Genomic DNA, 21,045 nt, shown 5'->3' on the forward strand with positions numbered 1-21,045 from the left:
GATGGAATAGAATTAGCTTGTGCATTGAGGATCACTTCCTTGAGGAGCAACCACTTTTCCTGGACTCCCCTCCCCCTGGGGTCGTGGTCCCTTAGGGCCTCACTGACAGGCCTCCTGAGCTTGTCAGAGTTGGCTTTCCTGAACTCAAGGACTTCAGTGTTGCTGACTGACTTGCCAGCTTTACGGTGGATGGTGAAGGTGATCAGCTCATGGTCGCTGTCACCCAGCTTCCCATCGATCACTAGGTCGCTGATTAGATCATCCCCAGTAGCCAGTACCAGGTTGAGCAGCGCTTTACCTCTCGTTGGCCCGTAGACTTCTTGCGTCAGGTAGAGGTTGTTCACACATAATAGGAATCTTTGCGACTGCTCGGATTTTGCTGAGTGATCCTCCCACAAGATGTCTAGGTAATTGAAGTCACCCATGACAACCATGGTCCTGGAGCATGCAGCCTCAGCCAGTTCCCGGGCGAACTCCTGGTCAAGCTCTTGACTTTGGGTGGGAAGTCTGTAGTAGAATTCCACCGTTGTGTCCCCTGTGCTGTGTTCCCCACGGACTTTAACACAGAGGGTCTCCAGTTGTCCACCCTGGTCACCAACATCAGCTTGCAGGGACATGTAGCTTTCCTTAACATAGAGAGCTACACCCCCGCCCCTTTTATCTACTCGATCTCTCGTGTACGAGATATAGCCATCTATACCCGTGGTTCAATCATGGGTGTAGTCCAACCAGGTCTCCATTGCTTGCAGGCAGGGCCTTGGGCCCTCCTGCGCCCCCTCCTGTGCGAACTCCGTGCTAACTCATGCGCCGGCAGACAAGCGTGCCTGTTCGCATGGCTCTGGTCGCGTGGCTCCCTGGGGGGCTGGGCAAAGTAGGGGCCTGGGCAGGGCAAGGCCCTGCCTGACTCCACTCAGCCACCTCCTCCCACTCTCTAAGGGTTAACCCCCTCCTACCATGGGCCCCGCTTACCTGTGGCTGTGCTGGGGGTCGGCGGGGGGCTCTGTGGCTGCTGGGGGGCATCTGGGGGGCTTTGGGAGAGCAGGGGTGCAGCGGGCATAGAGCAGAAATTCTAATTAGCTCCTGGGGATGTGATCTTGCATTTCATACTTTTTAAATTCATCCCAAGCATCATGGTCATCCATCCACTTGGTTCTATAGTGATATTTCAGTCTTGGTGGGTGCAGACAGAAACATCAGTTTTTGCCTGATCTGGGCCCTGAAAACGCTCTACAGATTGTAAAGCGCTTTATAAGAGGCCAATCCTGCAAAAATCTGAACCCTCATGCAATGAGGTTTCAGATGAAGATGTTTCAAAACATAGCTTGTTGCAAAACATAGTCTGTTCAGATGATGTTTCATAAGTGTAATTTGTGTCTACACCTGCCTCCTAGTCTGTTGTTATTTTCAGAATGGGAGAGGGAAAAGGGAGCAAAGGAAGTTTGGCCTGGGGGGTTCTTCAGCTGGCATCAGAGGGTGGGGCAGGTGTATTGGAGGCCTCCCAAAGTTGGGGGGCTCCAATTCACCTGCCCCAGCCTGCAGCGCTGGCTGGGGAACTCCTGGAATGAGCTCTCTCTGCTCCCTTTCCCCCCTCCCATTCTGAAAGCAGCATCAGCTGGGAGGGAGGAGGAGCTGTTGCTATGGGAAACCAGCTGCAGGGTGGCAGCCAGTAGCTAGATTCCTCTCCCCCCTGGATCCAAAATTGAACTTCTATTTGATTTGAGGAATGTTATAACTCAAAACGATTCCTGCAAAGCATTCTGAGTTACAGCAGGGAGCTGCACTTCTATCTGTGCCCAGTATTGGCAGTATCTCCCAACTTTATTATTAGCACATCTTGTTCATATGAGAGGTATCACAATCTGATGATAATTATCAGTATTGCACTTATAGCATAGGTAGGCTATTATTGTTTAAACTGATAAAAATGAAAAAATGAAGCAAGATTAATGGTTACAGGGAACTGGTAAAATACAAGCCGTGGACAGATGTGCTGTTTAAATTGTTCTAAATAGTGAGGATACATGGCCAAAGAAGTGCTTCAGGAATGCCCCAAATGCTCCAAAAATGACTTGGGGCGGGGGCGTGGAAAGAACATTTTTTTAAGTTCTTCCTTTTGAAGTGCTTCCTGAAATGTCTGTTATGTTCCTGCAGTCCTGTAGAGCTTCACTCTCCTGTGTGCTCAGCTGTCCTCAGGAAACTCTAGAGCAGGGGTGAGAAAAATGGTGGATCTGGCCAGTGGCTGGACTCCATTTCCCAGCAGCCCCTGCCCACATGGCTGGGACTGGTTTCCATGGAGATCCCTACAGCCGCTGCACTGTGATAGTGTGAGCCTGAGGTTTCAGTGGAGGCCAGTGCTAGGGTGCAGAACTGCTCCAGAGCTGGTCTGGGATCTTGTGGCAGTGACAGGGATGTACAGGGATGTACTGCCTGGGGCATGCAGGCTGCAGATTGCAGCTCTCCCCTGACTTTGGATCATCCTGTCATTGCTATAAGATCCTAGCCCAGCTCTGGAGTAGCTTTGCGCCCTGTTGAGCACCCTGCCAGCAGGGGTGGTGCTGTGGGGGTGGGAATATAGCTACACCAAAATTTCTTGTAGCCCTCTGTAGCCACCCCACCCAACAGCGCCACTGCAGCTGCTTGCCCTGCACAGGCAGCGGCAGCTGAGCCTGCCCTGCTCCTACCTGCAGCACAGCCCCTGCTCAGCGCCCCCTACCGAGAAGAGGCTGGCATTGCTGCTGCCTGCCAGCACTGCCAGGGCCAGTCTCCATGGAAACCCTGGACCTGTGCTGTCACAGCGTGGCTGATGCTGGGGTCTTCATGGAAACCGGCAACAGCCACGCAGGCAGGGGCTGCAGGGAAATGGAGTCCACTGCCAGCCAGATCTGCCCCGTGGACTGGACTTTGCCTGCCCTCACTCTAGAGAAGGGGTAGGCAAAATCGTGGGTCCAGCTGGCAACCAGACTCCATTTCCCAGCAGCCCCCGCCCACGTGACTGAAGCCGGTCTCCATGGAGACCCCAGTCACAGCTGCACTGTGATAGTGCAAGGCTCCTTGCAGTGGTGACAGCCTGGTCAGGAGCCAGGGCTATCTTCTGCCTACACACCTCTGCCCGGAGCATGCAGGCTGCAGATTGCAGTTCTGCCGCAGCTCGGGACCAAGCTGCCCCTGCTACAAGATCCCAGTGGCTCTGGAGCAGCAACCTGTCCTACTGCGCGCCCTGCCAGTGCGGCTGGTCTCCATGGCAACCCAAGTCTTGCGCTATCACAATGCAGCTGTGGCCATGGAAAGTGGCCCCAATCATGCAGGCAGGGGCGGTTGGGAAATGAGAGCCCACTGCTGGCCGGATCCAGCCCGTGGGCCAGACTTTGCCCACCCCCACTGTAGAGACTAGGGACATTTATATACATACTTTTTCATGCTGCAGTGTGCCGGGGATCTGGCGTATGAGATCTGGTGCAGGAGATCTGGCGTATCTCCACGCGCGAGCTAATGTAAAATATACAATTGCAAGCAACGCAGCACAAGTTACGAAGTGTGTGTCAGCATGAAGGAAATGGCAGCGGTGCGCTTCTGAACTAAACCACCTTCAATGTATTTTAGTTCAAAAGCGGACCGCCACCATTTTCTGTGTGCTGATGTGCATTTTGCCACTTGTACAACTGCATGTGTTGCAGTGCTGGGTGCTTTACATGCATGTGTAAAAATGCTGTAGAGGCTGAGAGGCTTCCGGGGATTTTTCTTCTCCAGTCCCTCGGCTGCTTCATGTCTTTATGGCCAGTTTTGAAGCTCTCTGGGAGCAGGATTGGGGTATGACTGCACATCTTCATGGCACCAAATTTGAAATGCTTCAGGATTCAGAGCATTTCAAATGCATGTCTTTCAGCAGTCTCAGTTGGATTCATAGATGTTTGGGTCAGAAGGGACCTTTAGCAGATCATCGAGTCCGACCTCCCATCTTTGGCAGGGAAGAGCGCTGATCTAAAGTAGTAGGTGTACGAATTTGATTTTAATAATGACTCTTTTAAGCTTAAAGTCCTCTATCTTCTGTTTCTTGTCCTTGTTTATCTGTTTCTTAAGTTTCCAAATGTGGCTTTCCTTTTCAGAAGACACGTATGTATTGACTAGACATTCTGTGGTTTTGGGAGTTGATAATAGTTTGTGCATTGCCTTGAGTAATCTTAGTGGGTGCGTCCACACATGCAGGCACATGCGCTTGCAGCAGCTCAAGTAGAAGTGGTGCAAATTTGAGCCAGGGTGCTTTGCCTTAGTGCATGTGCACAGACATGCACTTTGGTGTGAGGCAAATTGTGCCACTTGGGACAAAATAACCCTGCCTGGCTCCTGCTAGATCTGCAGCCAGCGAGAGCTAGAACCCAAGGCCAGCACCTGTCCTGGCCCTATCAGTACGAAAAGCTGTCCTGGCAAGTAGCTCAGGGCTACTCAGTCTCAGGAGTTTCTGGGGTCATAGACACCCCAATCTCCTGCCCCTTCTGCAGGCAGAAGGAGACCGTGGCGAACATGACCCTTGAGTGAGCCAGGCTGCAGCCCCTCCACTTCTACCTCCAGAACCTTCTCCTGAGGTTCTGGTTGAATTTCACCCCACACCTTTTTGTTTTTGGTCACCCCATCTGTGGCCCCACCGAGTTCTGGGACCTCATGGTCAACCTCCTCCTGACCCTGGCGAAGTGGGCCTTGTACTTGATCAGAAAAGAGACTCTGGCCAGGAAGGTGCCCAGAGACTACAGGGCTGCTTTCTTCTCCCTTGTCCGTGCACGTTTCCGGACAGAGCACCAGTGGGCGGTGTCCACTGGCTCCTTGGATGCCTTTGAGGACTGTTGGGTGCGACCTGGGGGGCTGTACTCAGTGTCTCCCTCAGGCACACTCATTTTCACATTTTGACCCTCTGACCCTAATGTCATTCCTGTCCTGTTTGTTGCCTTTGTCTCAGAGATGACTTAAGCTTGAGCATTAACTGGAAACAGTAAAATATATTACAGCTGTACTTTTGAGTATTTTTTGGAAAGGTTGATTGTTTAGGTTGTAGAATAAAGGTGAAAAATAGAAGTCAAGTTTCTTGAATTGAATTTTTCCAGGACTACTTTTTAATAAAACTGACCCAATACATTATTTTTTCTTAAAAATTAGAGTTTAGAAAGGCAGAACTCTTGTATTGGGTATTCACATAGCACTGTAAACATGTAATTTTTTGAAAAAAGAATAAGATGTATCGACAGCTTATTATGAGAGCCCTTTAGGGCTGGGGTATGTGTAGTATTTTATTCATTTAGTGTCACATAGGAAATCAGTGAAGGGATTTAAGTGGGGAAAAGGCACAAACCAGGCAGAATAGCTGTAGAGTAGTGATTCTTAAAGGAGATTAATTTTACACATTCTACCCTGTCTCTTTTGGGAGCATGGGGATGAAGTAAATGAACAGTACATGCCTGTCTAAATACATTTTTAATGTCAAAGTGTAAAACCTGACCCAAAGCCTAAAGGAGGCAGCAAGAGATTCATGACACTTCAGCTTTGGAACAAGCTGGACATATGGCACCTAATACAAAGTCTGTTAACCGTGATCATTGATCTGGTACCAAAAATAACTGAAAACATCATTAATTCATTTTCAGTGTCTGGCTGGAGCGGGATGTGGCAGTAGGCAGTTGTTACACAATATGTAACCTTGGGGAAAAAACAACCCTCTTCTCTAGTTTCACAAGTTCTTGTCTGCTGGAGGGGTGATTAAATTCCTTTCAGTAGGGATAGACTGTTCAGTATTCTAACTTAGCTTTGAAACAGTGCCATAACATATACTTCTGGCTCTAATGTGAAATACAGGCAGTCCTCAATTTACAACATTTCGAGTTACAACATTTCGCACTTACAACGATTATAAATTGACACCCTGTTTCAACTTTATGATGTCAGTTTTGACCTTACAACGTTTGATCCGATGAGATGCCACACCAGCGAACAAGTTCGCTGTGTTGCTCATCTTCCTGGAGAACATCTGTCCAAATTTCCTTGGACACTTTCTTTAAGAAAGCAGACAAGACTCCAGAAAAACTTGCAGTCAAGACTCCTGAGAAGACTCCAGCCAAGAACTGTTCAAAAAGTCCAACTGTGGCAGGACACTGTTTGTGCCTGCCACTTGAAGGGCCCAGCCAAGCAGCCAGCAGGTGCTTGATTGCAGTGGCCATTTTAGATCTCTGGCCACCCATATAAACAGCATTTTGCTGCTGGTAGGCCAGGCAGTAACATCCCCTAGCTGCAAGGCTGCTTGGAACATCTTGGAGGTAATGGCAGGAGTTGTAGGGGATGGCTTGGAGGCTCCTGGCCCTGGGCATGACCTAAAACTGCACCTTGTCGGGAGTGGGTGGCCTGGTGGGGCTCTCAGTGGTGTGGGAGCCCCCAGGAAATGCCAGGCCAGTTACCACCCTGGTGAAAGGTGGGCTGGGGCACCTTAATAACCCTAGTTCCCACAACTGGGTGGGTTACCCCATAGAAGGGTCAGGGAGGTGGACCCAAGAGAGAGAGAGGGCTATAGACTCAGAAGCCTGACTTGGAATCCCTCAACTGGTCAACGTTGATGCCAGGACCAGAAGGGCCAAAGGGCCAGGGGCCCACTGCAAGGGACGCCCAGAGATGGGAGCCTGGGGTTCTGATTGGCCTGGAGGTGAGGCCAGGGCCAGTGTAGCCAAAGGTCCCGGAGGGGGGACCACACCCATAAGGGGGAACAGATCAAGGAGCTATGCAGCTGTGAAGGAAAGCAAAGTAGGCCGCCTGAGTGAAGGGATCCAGTAGGGGTCTGAACTGGAGGATTCTGGGGCCCAGTGTGAGGCCGGTGATGTTAACAACTAGTGGATGCCATCTGTGAGGCTTGGGCTGCTGTGTAGGGGAGGAACGGAGTCACAGATAGTGCCCCCTGGCATTGGGGTGAGAAATGGGCAGCCTCCTGCCTAATTAACATACTGATTAATTATCATCAAGGCATGGCAGGTGAGAAGGCGGGCGGTTGGCCAAGAACAGGTGGGCGAGGCATTGGTAGATCGGCCCCAAGAAGACCTCTTGTTACACCAACCAAGAGCCTTTCAAAAAGCCCAGCCAAGTCGCCTCAAAGAAGTCTTTCCAAATCAATATGATTACTATTTACAATATAAATGTATTAATGTAGCTATATTACTCATATAATTGATCGAGTATAAAATTCTGGGGTCTTTTTACTGAAAATAGGGTACTGGGCCTTGGTTCAGGAACCAATCCCCCATTTATAACATTGTTTCTTATGAGAAAATTGGTTCCAAGTTACAGCGTTTTGACTTAAGACGCAGTTTTCAGGAACCAATTGTCATAAGTCCGAGGACTGCCTATAAACGCAGTTTAACGAAGTAATAGTGTTGCATATTTCTAAACAATGGCTTGTTACAAATAGACAGAGTAACAATGAAAATTAGTTTTCTGCTAGTTCAGCAGGAGGAGAGGTGGTGTTTATATAATGTACTATCATAGGTTTCTAAGTATTCTATGGGTTACTTTGAGAAGAAGCTGAATTTGCTTTGCTTATTTGGACCTAGACAGATGTAAGATTGGTGTAAGATTTTCGAAGTCATGTACGTTAACAATACTTGACCTATCAGTGCTAACTTTTGTTCAGAAAACAGAAACCCTTACAGTTTACAGGGCATGTTGACCTGAGGCAGCATTGTAAGTATTTCTCCACAAATCAGTTGCTTACCATATTTTTTTATGGTTTGCATGCCAGTGCTTTTCCTGGCTGTTTAAAAGTCAAGCTGTGTATTACACATGCAGAACCTTTAATTTGCTAGTAGGGGTTCACTGATAGAGATTTTTGCGGCCAATACCGGTATCTGATTTTTTTAAAGGAGGCATATTGTCCAATACCGATCCCATTTCCAATGTAGCATGGACAGCTGCCTCCAGTTGGTAAATCTGTTGTGGTAGAAGGGGAGGGGGGCAGATCAACCCTTCCCCACAGTTAAGGAGGGGGCAGGGGCTGCCCAGCCAGGACAGGGTGTGGGATGGAGGTGTGGCTCATGTCGGGGGATGCTTCCACCACTGCTTGCACCCTGGGGGGGTGGGGAGTGTGCCCCCTGGATCTGTGTTGGGCAAGCAGGCAGGCTGGGGCTGGGCTCTTCTCACCAGGGGCTGGGCTTGGAGTGGGGGCTACAGAGGGGGCTGCAGTCCCTTGAGATTTCGCTGTAGCTCCCTCCCAGCGCCTCTGCCTGCCTGCCTGGGGCTGTGCCAGGCATGTGATGGTGGCAGCACTGGGAGGAAGCTGCCTCTTCCCTGGCAAGCCGCGCCTCCATCCCATGCCTCATGTGGGAGGAGGTGGAGGTTGAGCCAGGAAGAGCCGGGGCTGTGCCAGGCCTGCAGTGGTGGTGGCCCTGGGGGGGAGCTACAGTGAAATTTAGGGTGGCTGTAGCCCCCTGTGTAGCCCCCGCTCTGAGCCCAAACCCTGGTGAGAAGAGCCCAGCTTTAGCCCGCAGCTGCAGCTTGCCCTGCGCAGATCCAAGGGGCACATGCCCACGCCCCCCTCCCTCCTGGGGTGCAAGCAGCGGTGGGAACTGCTCTCCCCCAATGAGCTGCACCTCAGTCCCGCAGCCTGCCCCTGCCCTTGTCTCTCTCTCTTCAAGGTGAGGGGTTGATCTGCCCCCCACCCCCCATGCCCCTTCCCTCCCCCCTCCCCTTCCACCACAACGGATTTACCAGCTGGACGCAGCTCTCCACTCTGTCAGGCTCTGCTCCTTGCTGCTTGAGTGCTGTGCTGCAGCTGCGTGCATGCAGTGGCATTTATTGGCCAAATTATCAGCCCCATCAGGCCAATTTCCAGTACAGCGAATTTTCTTTATATTGGTATTGATCCGATAGCACCTCTATTTGCTAGTCAGAATGACACCTGTCTTAAAAGTTGTGGGATCACTTTGATATTTTTCCTGGCAATAATGTTGTAACAGTTGTTACCCCTCCTGACTCCTAACAGAGGACTCGCTATAAAGGTTGACAGCAAAATATTGTAACCTCTCCCTCAACCCCTTGCAGTTCCACAAACTTTTTCCCCCCAGTTCTTTCCCTTCTGCAACTTAGGCTAATTAACATGTTAATTGTGCCATAAATTGTAACATGCCACGATTTAGCCAATTTATGGTGCAATAAAACTACAAATCAGCCAGTTGTTCCACATGTAATATTCCATTTAAATGATAGATGTTCCATTCAGTGTGGAACATCTTTGTGGCTGGTTTGTATTATACTTTAAACTGAATGTGTGGCATGTGCTAGACTCAGGGCTGCTCTGTGGTGGATTCCTGATGCTGAGTTGAGCATTGAGATTGGGCATGGGCTAGATCCAGAGTCTAGGACAGAGCAGCTGATCCTAGGAGGCCTCTGTGTCTTGGACCCTGGGTCTACCCTATGCCTGATCAGTCACAATGCTTAACTGAGTATCTGAACTGGGACCCAGGGCTGCTCTGATCCAAAGCTTCAGCTGAGTTTAGAAATTGCCTGTGGGGCAGTTTTGGGGTCCAAGGAACCAACTACCTTGCCCCTGCACAGGGCTACCCCAGGTATAAAAGTGTTGCTTGCAGTTCGTGTGCACTTATGCTGTTTAAAAGTCTGGGATGTGGGAACCTGACATCTGGGAGGGCTAGACTGCATACATGGTTTTCAAATCTGGAGCTGCTATGTGCCTGACTGATTGATTCTCAGCTGAACGTGGGGATAAAGTACAGGGCAGGGTAGGGGGCAGGGATGACTTTGTCCCTGGGGTCTGGGACAAAGTCATCCACTGCCCAATCTTCAGAATCCACTTGGGGCAGCCCAGATCCTGGTTTGGCCCTGTTAGTTGCATAGCTGAAATCTGAGGAATTTTATGACCTGTCCCAAACATTGTCATTTCTGCCATGCACACATGCAGTTTTTGAGATGGGGCATCAAATTCCTCAGACTCCAATCACACCATTATTTTAATGCTTTCCAAGGGCCTTAGGGTTAGCGAGGTTAGAAATAGAATGAAGTGGGAAAGTGTGGGGTGATTACCTGTAGCATCCTAGAAGAAAAATGGTGTCTTTTACAGGTTTTTTTTTTTGTTGCACTTTGATATATTTTACTGACACGCTAATAGCTTCTTTTAGTGTTTTTATGCAAGACAACTGAAATAAGCAGTAATTGCATAGGATTTGAGAGAGCTGCTGCAAGACAATACCCCCAAAGTCAGCTTCCTAAAGCTAAATATTATATATAGTGACCGACCGAATTCATGGCAGAAGTGGGCTGCACGGCAGCAACTTTAATCTTGCAGTTTCCCCTGTGTGACTTACCCCCTCGGCAGGGGCCTTGCTGCTCACTCCTGATCTGCAGGAAGTCAGAAACCCTGGTTTTAAATATGGCATCTTTTTCATCTTCTGGCTGGTCAGCAGCAAGCCATAGGTTCACTGGGGCCCTTCAGCCTATCTGCAATCATTGGAGCAGGGGGAGGGTGGTGCACAGAGAAAAGACTTCTTTTCTTTCTGAATACTGGGAATTATCTTCTGAAGTGGAATTCCTCCCCCCACCCCATCAAGGAAGAAACTTGATGTGCTTACAGATCACCACATACAAATAAATTCAGGGGGACCTAAAACTTTTTTTTTGTTAAGAGACCATGGACCACTTATATGTATTTTCTTTTTAGGCAACATTGTACTATAAACGTGCATTTATAGCAGTGATGTTTGCAAAGAAGGTACCTAAATTCATGCTACTGTACCCTTTATAACAGTGGTTCTCAATCTTTCTAGACCTAAGGCACCCCTTCATAACTGTTCTGAATTTAGCAACACCTTATTTCAAAACTAAATTAATACTATGCATAAACAATAATGTGACTGGAGACACATTTTTAAACAAAATGAAAAAATGCATGAATTACCACAACAGGTCAGAATTTTTTGATGCTATGGATTTCTGTTGAAATCTCTGGGTTTATCTTGTGAATCATGTAGAGGTGTTTGTACACCTAAGAGTGCTAATATTGTATGGCACTCAGTGGCACCCATAAGAGGATCTTGCATCACCCTGGTTGAGACTCACTGCTTGTTGAAAGGAATGCCTCAAGGTTTTCAGCCCCTAAATTTAACCTGTTTAAATATATATAATTTTATGAGATTATATTTTTGAATCTGAGACTCCTCTGGGAAATTTATAAACATAGCATTCTAGGTCAGGGACTGTCAACTGGGGGTACTTAGAAAGGTCTTTAGGGGTTAGTGTGGGTGGGAGGGCAGGGACGGAATGTGCCTTGGGGCATGGCGGTGGCCTCTCCCCAACATATTTGCCTCTTACCCAGGGGAGGGGCATGCTGGGAGCCACTGGCCCCACGCTGTACATCGTGACACTTCCCTGCCCCCTACCCCAACTCGCCGTCCTGATTTGGCTGCTGGGCCCTTGCCCTCAGCCACTAGCTGGTGGTGGGTGGTGGCAGCCACCATGTGTAAGCTGTCCCCGCCCTCCCAGCACTGCCATTATGTGCACCCTGGAAGGGCATGGGGGAGCTATGCCCCCGGATCTGCACGTGGGGTGGGCTGGGGCTGTGCCAGGCTGCTCTCGAAGGGGGGGGGGGCCTTAATCTGCCCCCCCCCAGACAAAACAAAACAAAACAAAACGAAGAAAAAAATATAAGGAAGTACAGGAGCTGAAACTTTGAGTCAGAAGGGGTACGTTTATTAAAAAAGGTTGAAAACCCCGTTCTAGATAATTCAAGATTTCAACCTGTTGATCTGTCTGCTGCTTGGACAACAGCAGTCAGCACGAGTGCGGTTTCCAGAGTTGTATTGGTGTTTGTAGTGAAAGGGATGATTTGGTATGACAAGGAACTCCCGGATACGTACAGCCACAGCAGTCGTGTAAATTTGATATTCACTTGTAAAACAGAAAAAGAGATCATTGTCAGGGCTGAAGTTTTGCTATTTAGGAAGGCCTAAAAATTCAAATTAAACTCTGTAAACCTCTTTGTGTCCTTTCAACCAGTGGGTATTCTTTTAAGTGCTAACCTGAGGAGCACAGTATCATAAAATGTTTTTATTTATTTTGTAGGTGAGCGCAGATTGGTAAGTTTCTTGTCTCTTATACACATAGCACTTACAGATATCCAGAATTGCACTACTCCTACATGCTTGCTGTTGAAACTGTGTACAGTTTTGAAACACGGTCCTTTTGCACCCACTATGTCAGGGAAGATTTTGAGTGGCATACACAGAGCACTGACATAGAAAAATCTAGAGTGCATGGGTTGCTTGAACAGCTACTTCTTTAAAGGTATACGTATTATAATGTTCTTTTGTTTGAGATTTTGCTTCGTGCCAATATTAATTGTAAACACTTATTTATTTTTCTTTCTGTCAGTATGTATGACCAATTGTCCTACGTTGATTGTCATGGTGGGCCTCCCAGCCAGAGGGAAAACCTATATCTCTAAGAAGTTGACACGCTACTTAAACTGGATTGGAGTGCCTACCAAAGGTAGATACTTTGCTCTGCTTTCTTTTATGTTGCAGAGTTTCTTTTGAGATGATTAGCTTTTAAAAACATTTTGTCAGTAGGAGTACCAGCTTTTCTCAGTGCTTCTGCTGTTAACTGCTCTTTAGTCAGCAGCTCCTTGGTATCAGATCTGCTTTCATTTATTTCTGTCTATCAAATGCCTGATATTTTTGCTCTGCCCCCCCTTTCTTTAAATGGATTTATGAAGGAATCCTTTTCATCTATCTTCTTATTGTATCTAAAAGAGATTCTTATTTACTGGAGGGTTCTGAGTCAGCACTCCTGAAAACAGTTTAAACTTTAAAAGTGAATTGTTGTGTTGGTAACAGGGCTTAAAATGCTTCAAGGTACCCTCATAAAAACACTGTATTATTTAATTTATGGGACTGTGCATCAGTAGAAGTGACTCATTCAGATTTTAAAGGATATAACTCAGGGATTGGCAAACTACAGCCCACAGCCTGGATCTGACCCATAAAGAGCTTCAGTCTACTACAGGGGGTCAATGTCATAGAACTGCACCTTGCCATCTGTTCGCTCCACAGCATTTCCTGTTGCTTCAGAGCCTGCTGCTCTGTTGGGGCTGAGGTTATCCTTGCTGCAAAAGGCTTGGTTATTTCATAGCTGGCTGCTTGGAGTGGGAGAAGGGGCAGAGGCTTGCAGCCTGGAAAAAGGGTAGGTTTGCAAGCTCCAGCCTGCTTCAGCAGAAGGTTGCTGGCCTTTGACTTAACTTATCATTGGCTGATATAAGGAACTCGGAGGACTGATGATAGATGCTTTTTTGGATGAGGAAAAATAGTCTGGTTGATTAGACTACTAGCCTGACACCTTCACTGGTCTAATTCAATATCTTGCTAACCTGCAATTTTTCTATGTGATCTGGGCAAGTCATGTAGGGCCCTGGACCTTAGAATAGAGGTGAGGCGAATTAAGATTTATTGTGGCCTGGGCAAACAAAATTGGAGGGCCCGTTTAGAGGTGCACCGATTTATATTGGTCACATATTGTATTGGCACGGATAAAAAGAAAATTGATGTTGTCAGCTTTTTTTGCCTAGTGGAGCTGATAATGTCACCGATGAGTGTTGCATATGCCACCATGCAGGTGGTCAGGAATGCAGCCAGGCAGCTTGGGGAGCAGCGTCCATGCAGTAAGTCTGTGGGCTGTGGGGGGGAAGATTGAGGCCTTGACGGTAAGCAAGCGAGTGGTACAGTGATGGTGAAAGGGACTCCTGGGGGAGGGGGCACTCCTGACTCTGCATGCTCTCTGGGGTGGCATAGGGAGCATGTGCCCCCTGGATCTGTGTGTGGGGCCAGGTTGGGCTACTGCTGCATGCTGGGGGCTGCACCGGCCTCTTTCCAGTGGGGGGTGCTGGGAGTGGGGCAGGTGGTGGCTGTGCTGGGGGCTGGGGTGTATGTTGGGGTGGCCACAGCCCGTCCTCCCCCAGTGCTGCCTCTGGTGAAGCACTCTGCCCTGCTGCCTCAGTGTGGGGCTCCTGGAGAAGGCAGCAGAGTTCAGTGCTGTGACAGGGGCAGCACTGGGGGATTCGGGAGCTGTGGCCACCTCAACATTCTCTGCTGATTGCCCGAGGGGCCCTGACAGCCCCTGCTTGATGCCCACCAGTGGGGAGACGACAACAATGCCAATTTAAAACTGGCCTTTGCTCCTTTGCTGATCGAGTGAGTGGCAAGCGGGGCCTTGATTGGCACCAAACCCTGGGCTGGCCATGCTGCCCTGGGCATTCATCAGCCTATCGGTGCATGGGATGGCGCACATGCTTGTGGTAGGGGGTGGGGTGGGTTCAGCAGTGGGTGTGGGTGCAGAGGTAGCGCACATGTGTGCACAGTGGGGCAGCAGATTCCCAGCCTGGCAGGGAAGTTGTAGCTGGGCAGCTTCTGCCTCAGCACTTGGGTCTCCAGCCTTGGCTCCGGGCCCCTTCCCCCAGGGGCCCTGCCTGCTTGGTCTGGGGCAATGAGCAGTGCCTCATGGATGCCTGGCCCAGGTTGGCCGAGCCCCCAGGGAAGGGGCCGGAGCTGGAGCTCAGGGCGCAGCAGCTGGTCCTGTCTGGCACCTACTGCCCAGTGCTCTCCACGCTGCCATCTTCCCCCAGCAGGGCAGTGGGGGCGGCAGGACAGGCAGAGCTGTGGGGGCTGGGGGCTGAGCAGCACCGGGCACCATGGCACAGCAGGGGCCTGGTGGGGCTGGGGCTGGGGATGCCTGGGGGTGTGGGCGTGTGCAGGGCATGGGCTGCCATAGGTGGGGGGGCACTGCTGGGACGAGCTGGGGGTGGCGGGATTGGGGGTGCCCTGGGCTGGGGGGGCCTGGCCGGGGGGGGGGGTGCCCAGAGCTGCTTGTCTCAAGGCCTGGCCATGGCCAGAGCCCCCTGCACCCCACAGGTCCGGGCCCTGCCCCGGGCCCCCCACTCCAATGTGTCCCCCTGGCTAGCCCAGCCTGACCCGGCCCAGCCCTGGCCCCCGCCCTAGCCCTGCAGTGCCCAGGGTGGGGGGGTCTCAGTCACAGGCCTAGGCACCGCTGCCCTCACCCAGAGCAGATGGGCATGGGCAGAGCTGGGGGTACGGAGCAGGGGCTGCTGCTGGGGCCGGCCTAGGGACACTCCACAGCGCTGCTGGGGTGGGGTGGGGCTGGGACAGAGCTGCACCTTGTCCAGGGAGTGCGGGGGGTGGGGGTGGGGAACAGCTCTCACCACTGTGTGCTGCTCATCTAGGAGCTTCTGGTCTGGTGGCTCGTCTGGTGCTTGTCCAGTGGCTGCCACCGCTGCTCCCACCGCTCCTTTGGGGAGGGCATGGGGGGTGGGGCATGTGCTCCTGGATCTGCGTGGGGCAGGGTGGGGTGGGCTAGGGCCAGGGCTGTGCGGGGCTCTTCCTGGTGGGGGCTGGGCCGCCCTGCACTTGGTGCGGGTGGCAGTGGCGCTGGGAGGGGGGGTTGGGAGGTTATAGTGAACTTTGGGGTGGTTGCACCCCCCCATAACCTCTGCCCACCCCAAGTGCAGCTCAGCCAAGCCCCCACCAGGAAGACCTCTGCGCAGCCCCAGCCTGCAGTAGCAGCTGCCCCGCCCTGCACAGATCTGGGGGCACATGCCCTCCCCCCAGGGTGTGCTCTGCTGTGGGAGCCGCCCCTCCCTACGTCCCTCAGATGAACTGTTTGCAGCTCTGTCCTGCACCCTGCCCCATCTGGGCAGTGCCCCCAGTCCCACTCCCTCTCTCACCTCAGGGGCCACAGTCTGGTCGTCCCCCCCCCATGCCCCTTACCCTTCCGCCTTCCAACACAACAGATTTACCAGCTGGACACTGCTGTTCAAGCTGCCGGGCTGCTATCAGAAATTGGATCAATATTGGCTGACATGCCTCCTTACAAATCGACTATCAGTATTGGCCCCAAAAATCTCTATTGGTACACCCCTAGTAGCTTGCTTTATTTGCACATAAAAGGCAGTCATGAAACAAGATGTCCAACAGGCATGCAGAACAGTGCTTTCCTTTGGGAATCTGAGCCCAACACTAATGCATAGTTCTTAGGAAGAACTGACTAATCAAAACTACAGGGAGACAGCAACTCTCACATAGTCTCGGCACACAACTTTTATACAACTTATAACAGCACCACAGTATGCTGTTCTCAAAGCCAGAACTTGCTTGCACAGAAGTGATGTTGAAAACTGTAATGGTGCTCACTCCCAGTGCCCCCCAGCCCTGTGGTACAGGCGAGGGGCAGCGTGCAGCCCCGACCCCTTGCTCTGAGGAAGGAACGAGCGGGTGCTGAGTGCGGGGAAAACAGGCTCTCCCCCACCCCGTGGCCCATGCTTTCTGCTGCAGCTGCTCACAGCCTGGGGTTGTCCTGACCAGGCAGGCTGCGAGCAGCTGCAACGCAGGGCACCAGGCACAGGGTGAGAGAGGGGCCACTTTTCCCGTGCTCAGCACCAGCTTGTAACCTGCCTTTGCTGCCAGCCTGGGCCCCGTGCCAGCTCTGGGCTTGCCCATTGGAGATGCAGGGCCTAGACGAGCAGCTGCAGCAGGGAATGCGGGTCACGGGGCAGGGGAGAGCCTGTGCTGAGTCAGCTTTTCCCTGGGCTGCTTTTCAGCCTTTCCCTGGGCTGCTTTTCCCTGGGCTCAGCTTTTTGCTGGGCTGCTTTTCCCTGGGGTCCTCCCTTGCCCTTCCCCCCTACCCTTATCCAAGTTTCTGGCACCGGTGCAGCTGAGGAACCACATGGTCCCAGGCCAGAAGCTGGCTGTGAGGGGCGGGGCTAGGCAGGCCCTCTGTTGCGGCAGACCGCTGGGCTTACCTTGGGTCCTGCTGCCCCTGGTTCCTGTCATTTTTGACAAAGACAGATAAATATTAATTTTCTAAAATTTTTAGGGGCCCCATGGGCCGGATAGAATGGCCTCATGGGCCAGATCCGGTCCGTGGGCAGTATTTTGCCCACCCTTGTGTCAGGGGCTGAAAGGGACCTCTTGAGATCATCAGGTCCAGCTCCTCTGCACTTGGGCAGGAAAGACTTGAGTGTCCAGACATATTTTTTAAGATATCCAGAGTAGTTGATTAGACCAGCTCTGGGGGAGTCTATTCCAGATGTTAATGTTAGAGTTAACATTAGTGTTAACATTCATGATTCATGAGTTCAGCTGGATCCTAACCTTTAGGTATGAGGGTTGTAAGCTCTGAATTTGGTTCTATACAATAGAGGAAAGGTCAGGAACATTTTTTAGCACAGGGAGTCAGTGACTTGTCTTGTGACTGAGAAGGATGGCCACGAGGACCCAGTTATCTCTGTCGCTTCTCCCTGCTGCCTGGCTGCAGCACTTGTGAGGAGAGATTCTTTTCTGCCAGAGTCCAGGTGCCCAACTACTGCATGAGGCGGAGAGATGTGCCCCTTTGTTGGAGCCTTGGGTTCCAGATTGCACTGGGGTGTGGGCATGGAGTTCCTGGTTGCTGAATGCTGTCAAAGGCACGCTTCTGTGGGCTGGATATGATCCCTGGAGCTGGCCCTGTGTTCGAGGCTTTCTTTTATAAATGAAAATCTCTCAAATAATACCTAGATTGCATTAACCAATATGGAGATTTTTAGTCCTTGTAATCTCTCTCTAAGCAGTAGTGAAGCTTAGGAAGCCCTTGTATTTAGCTGTGTTATGAACAGACTCTACCTGAACAGATAATCATATTTATTATTACTAGGGACCGACTCCATTTGTGATTTCACAGATTTTGCAGAAATCATGAAATCAAGCACTGTCCATGAAATCGGCAAGAAAAAAACACCACAGACTAAAAGGGAAATGCTGCCTCCCCAGTGGGAGCCAACAGTCCTCCTGGCTGCTGTGGCCTGGCTGTGCCTCCCACCTGGGTGAGAGTAGGGGGAGAGGGGCAGGTAGCAGATGGCTGCTGCCTCCACCTCTTGCTCCTGATTGTCTGAGATGGCTTCCATGTTGTGCATCTCCACTCCTCTCCAGTCAATGATGAGGGGCAGGGCCACACAATGGACAGCCCTCAACTGATCAGCAGTGATCAGCCTTTTGGCCAGTTGGAGATATTGGGGGGGGGGCCCTGCTGCAACAAGCCCATGAAAGTGGTGGCCAGCCCCACGATCTGTCTGTGAAATAAGCTGCCTGCTTCCTCGAATTGGGTTGGGTCCTAGTTATAACTGAAGCAGTGTTGTTAAGCTTGAGAAGTGTTGGCTAGGTACAACTGTCGTTAGGGTGGTATATGGTTATTTGGATAAAATAATAACTAACTATAAATGGATTGATGTTTAACTGGCAGAAACTGTAGTGGAATTGTACAAGGGTCTTTTCTGGGGTTCAGTTTTGTCTAACATTTTTATGACTTGGATGGATATAGAGAATATACTGGCAAAATTTGTAGACAACAAAAAGCTGGGAGGTTTGCAAATTCTTTGGAGGAAAGATTTAAAATTCAGAGGTCTGGATAAACGGGTGACCTGGGCAGTAGATGTAAGGTTGGCAAGCCAATCAGTTGATGGGTCAGATAATGTCAGTTGATTGCCTATTATTTGACCGTAGTGAAAAATGATCAAATATTCCAGGAAGCTAAGAATACCTTTGTGTAGCTGATGGTCTACCTTTTTTATTACATCATAGTGTCTGTTGTTAGCAAGGGCCAGAGGATTGCACACCTTGCCCTCAGACCTGCAGGTGGGAGGATGCATACTAGCACATTCCAGAGCATGTATCCCCTGTCTTGCTCTTTTCTCCTGAGCTCTTCCTGCTTCCTTTATCTCCCACTGTTAAGTCACTTGGAACTGTAGGAACTACACCAGGGATGGGCAAAATACAGCCCATGGAGGGGCTTTGTTGGGCCCGTGGCAGGTCCCTCAGTCCCTCCTGGCCCAGGTACTGTCCGGCCATGGTGCGTCCTGCCACTCCCTGGGGACTCAGCAGGGCTTGGGTGGCTCTGTGGCTGATTGCCTTTCCAGGTGAACCAGGCAGCAGCAGCTTCTTCCATCTGCCACCACTACTGGCCCCAGCCCCACAGTACTGGTGGGGACCTGCACTGAACAGCCCCCCACTTGGTGTGCCCCGTGCCTGCTCTGGACTTGGCTGCTCATGTTAAAAAGCAGCAGCAGTGCCAGCAGGGCAGAAACTGCTGCTCAGCACAGACAAAAAGTGGCTTATCCTCATTGCCACTGCCCAGCGCTCCCTGTTAGTCACCTGTAGCCCACGCTGGGCTGCACTGTGCTGCCGCCGCTGCCCTGTGAGACAGCCCGGAGGTGATGGTGATGGTGGCAGAGCTACAGGTCATATTGGGCACGGGTTTCAGGTGGTTGTAGCAGGAGTGCTGGGCAATGGCAAGGTTGAGGGGCTGCTTTTCCCGCACGCTGAGCAGCAGTTTCTGCCTGACTGGCGCTGCTGCCTCCACTGTTTAGTGTGAGCAGGTGAGTTTGGAGTAGGTGTGGGTTGCACCAGTGTGGGGCTGTGGTACGGGTTCCCACTGATCTGATTCCGCTGGGGTGAGTCTGGAGCGGACAAAGTACTTTAGGGGTGAGGGGAGGGACTTCTGGTGGCAAAGGTCAGGGGTTACGGGTCTTTTGGTCCCAAGATGGTGACCAGTGGGCAGGGCACCTGTCAAAGGGCAGGGCTACCTTTGCAGCCCTTGGCAGCTCACCAAAACTTGTTAAGCAGCCCTCCACCCAAAGTAATTGCTTGCCCCTGAACTACACTGTGGTTGAGGGAGCAACCAAGGGCTCAGACAGAAGTGAGAATTTTCACGTGATCTGGCCCTTGATAGCTCTCTCCAGCCATGACCAAACAGAAGTGCAAGGCTGCAAAGTGCTTTAAAAGGGCCTGATTCTGCAAATATATGAACCTTCATTGCATGAGGGTTCAGATGAAGGCATTTCAAAACATGGTGTCTTCAATAACTTATGTTTGCGCTGCCTCCCAGCCTGTCACTGTTTTCAGAATGGGAGGGGGGAAAGGGAGTGGAGGGAATATGGTCTGGGGTTTTTTCAGCTGCCACTAGAGAGTGGGGTAGGTGGATTGGACCCCCTCCCCTCCCCCCCCAGAGGAGGGGGGGCCCCGTTCTAGGGGAAACCGGTTGCAGGCTCCCAGCCAGCAGCTAGCTTGCCCTCCCCCCTTGACCCAACAGTGAACTTCTCTTTGACCCAGGGGATTATTGTAACTCAGAAGGCTTCCAGCAAAGTGTTCTGAATTACAGCAAGGAGCTGCCCTTCTGTCTGTGTCCTAAAACAGCAAGATAAAAAAACTGCTTCTATTGGCCACCTGCTGTGATTGCAGGTGTCTCCAAATGCAAACAGCAAAACACAATTACTTTTGTAGTTATTTGGGCTTACTCTAAAATTTCATGATAAAAGCTAAGGAAAAGAAAAAGAACTGTTCAGTCTTCAAAGTCATTCATGTGTATACTTACCTAATACTGCTAGTTATAAAAATACATTGCAGTTATTTGGAATTTAATTTCACTGTTTCACAATAACAATTAACCAGCTTTTTTTTTTGGTAACTGGTAGAATTATCTAACCTAATTTCTCTTCATTGTTCTAATAAATTAATTATTAAAATATTTGACAGTATTTGTGTAGTCAGTTGACCAAGTGGTTTTTTGGTTTTTTGTTTTTTTTTTTTTACTGGTCAAATACCCAACTCTGTCGATGATAAAGTTAAAGTCAGCATCGTAATGTTATGATTGGGGAATAACTGGCTTAGCAATAGCAAGGTGAACAAAGGTCTTATTATTATGGTGGATCATAGATCCAAAATACGTTTAAATTGAACTGGATATTCAGAAGGGAATCCCTTTTGCATAACACTTGTTTGCAGTATTGTTTAGTTTTGTAATTTCTCTCTGGTTGGCTGAGGCACTGCTGGATTTTTATTCTTAAATCATAAATCTATGTAATCTTATTTTGTTTTGCTGCAATTAGAAAGTTTTTTCCATGTGTTTTCATCTTCATTGTCAGAATAAATGGCTTGTTGTTCTGACAGCAGTAATTTAATTTCACTGAAGCTTGAATTTTCT

General features: G+C 50.2%; 1 protein-coding gene across 8 annotated transcripts in view; it reads left to right on the forward strand.

Annotated features, from left to right (window-relative positions):
- Positions 1 to 21,045, forward strand: part of PFKFB4 (6-phosphofructo-2-kinase/fructose-2,6-biphosphatase 4) — a 99,230-nt gene that overhangs the window by 27,971 nt on the left and 50,214 nt on the right. For 7 of the 8 annotated variants that reach the window (XR_009456112.1, XR_009456113.1, XM_059716056.1 and 4 more), the window contains exon 2: positions 12,400 to 12,516. The exons of the other annotated variant lie outside the window; for it this stretch is intronic. Coding sequence is in view for 5 of the 7 variants with exons in the window: in XM_059716056.1 (XP_059572039.1) it covers positions 12,400 to 12,516 (117 nt within the window). In the remaining 2 variants the exon portion in view is untranslated. The remainder of the gene's footprint in view (positions 1 to 12,399; positions 12,517 to 21,045) is intronic. 8 annotated transcript variants of the gene reach the window in all.

The sequence above is a fragment of the Alligator mississippiensis genome, chromosome 12, assembly GCF_030867095.1.
Source record: "Alligator mississippiensis isolate rAllMis1 chromosome 12, rAllMis1, whole genome shotgun sequence".
Lineage (NCBI taxonomy): Eukaryota > Metazoa > Chordata > Crocodylia > Alligatoridae > Alligator > Alligator mississippiensis.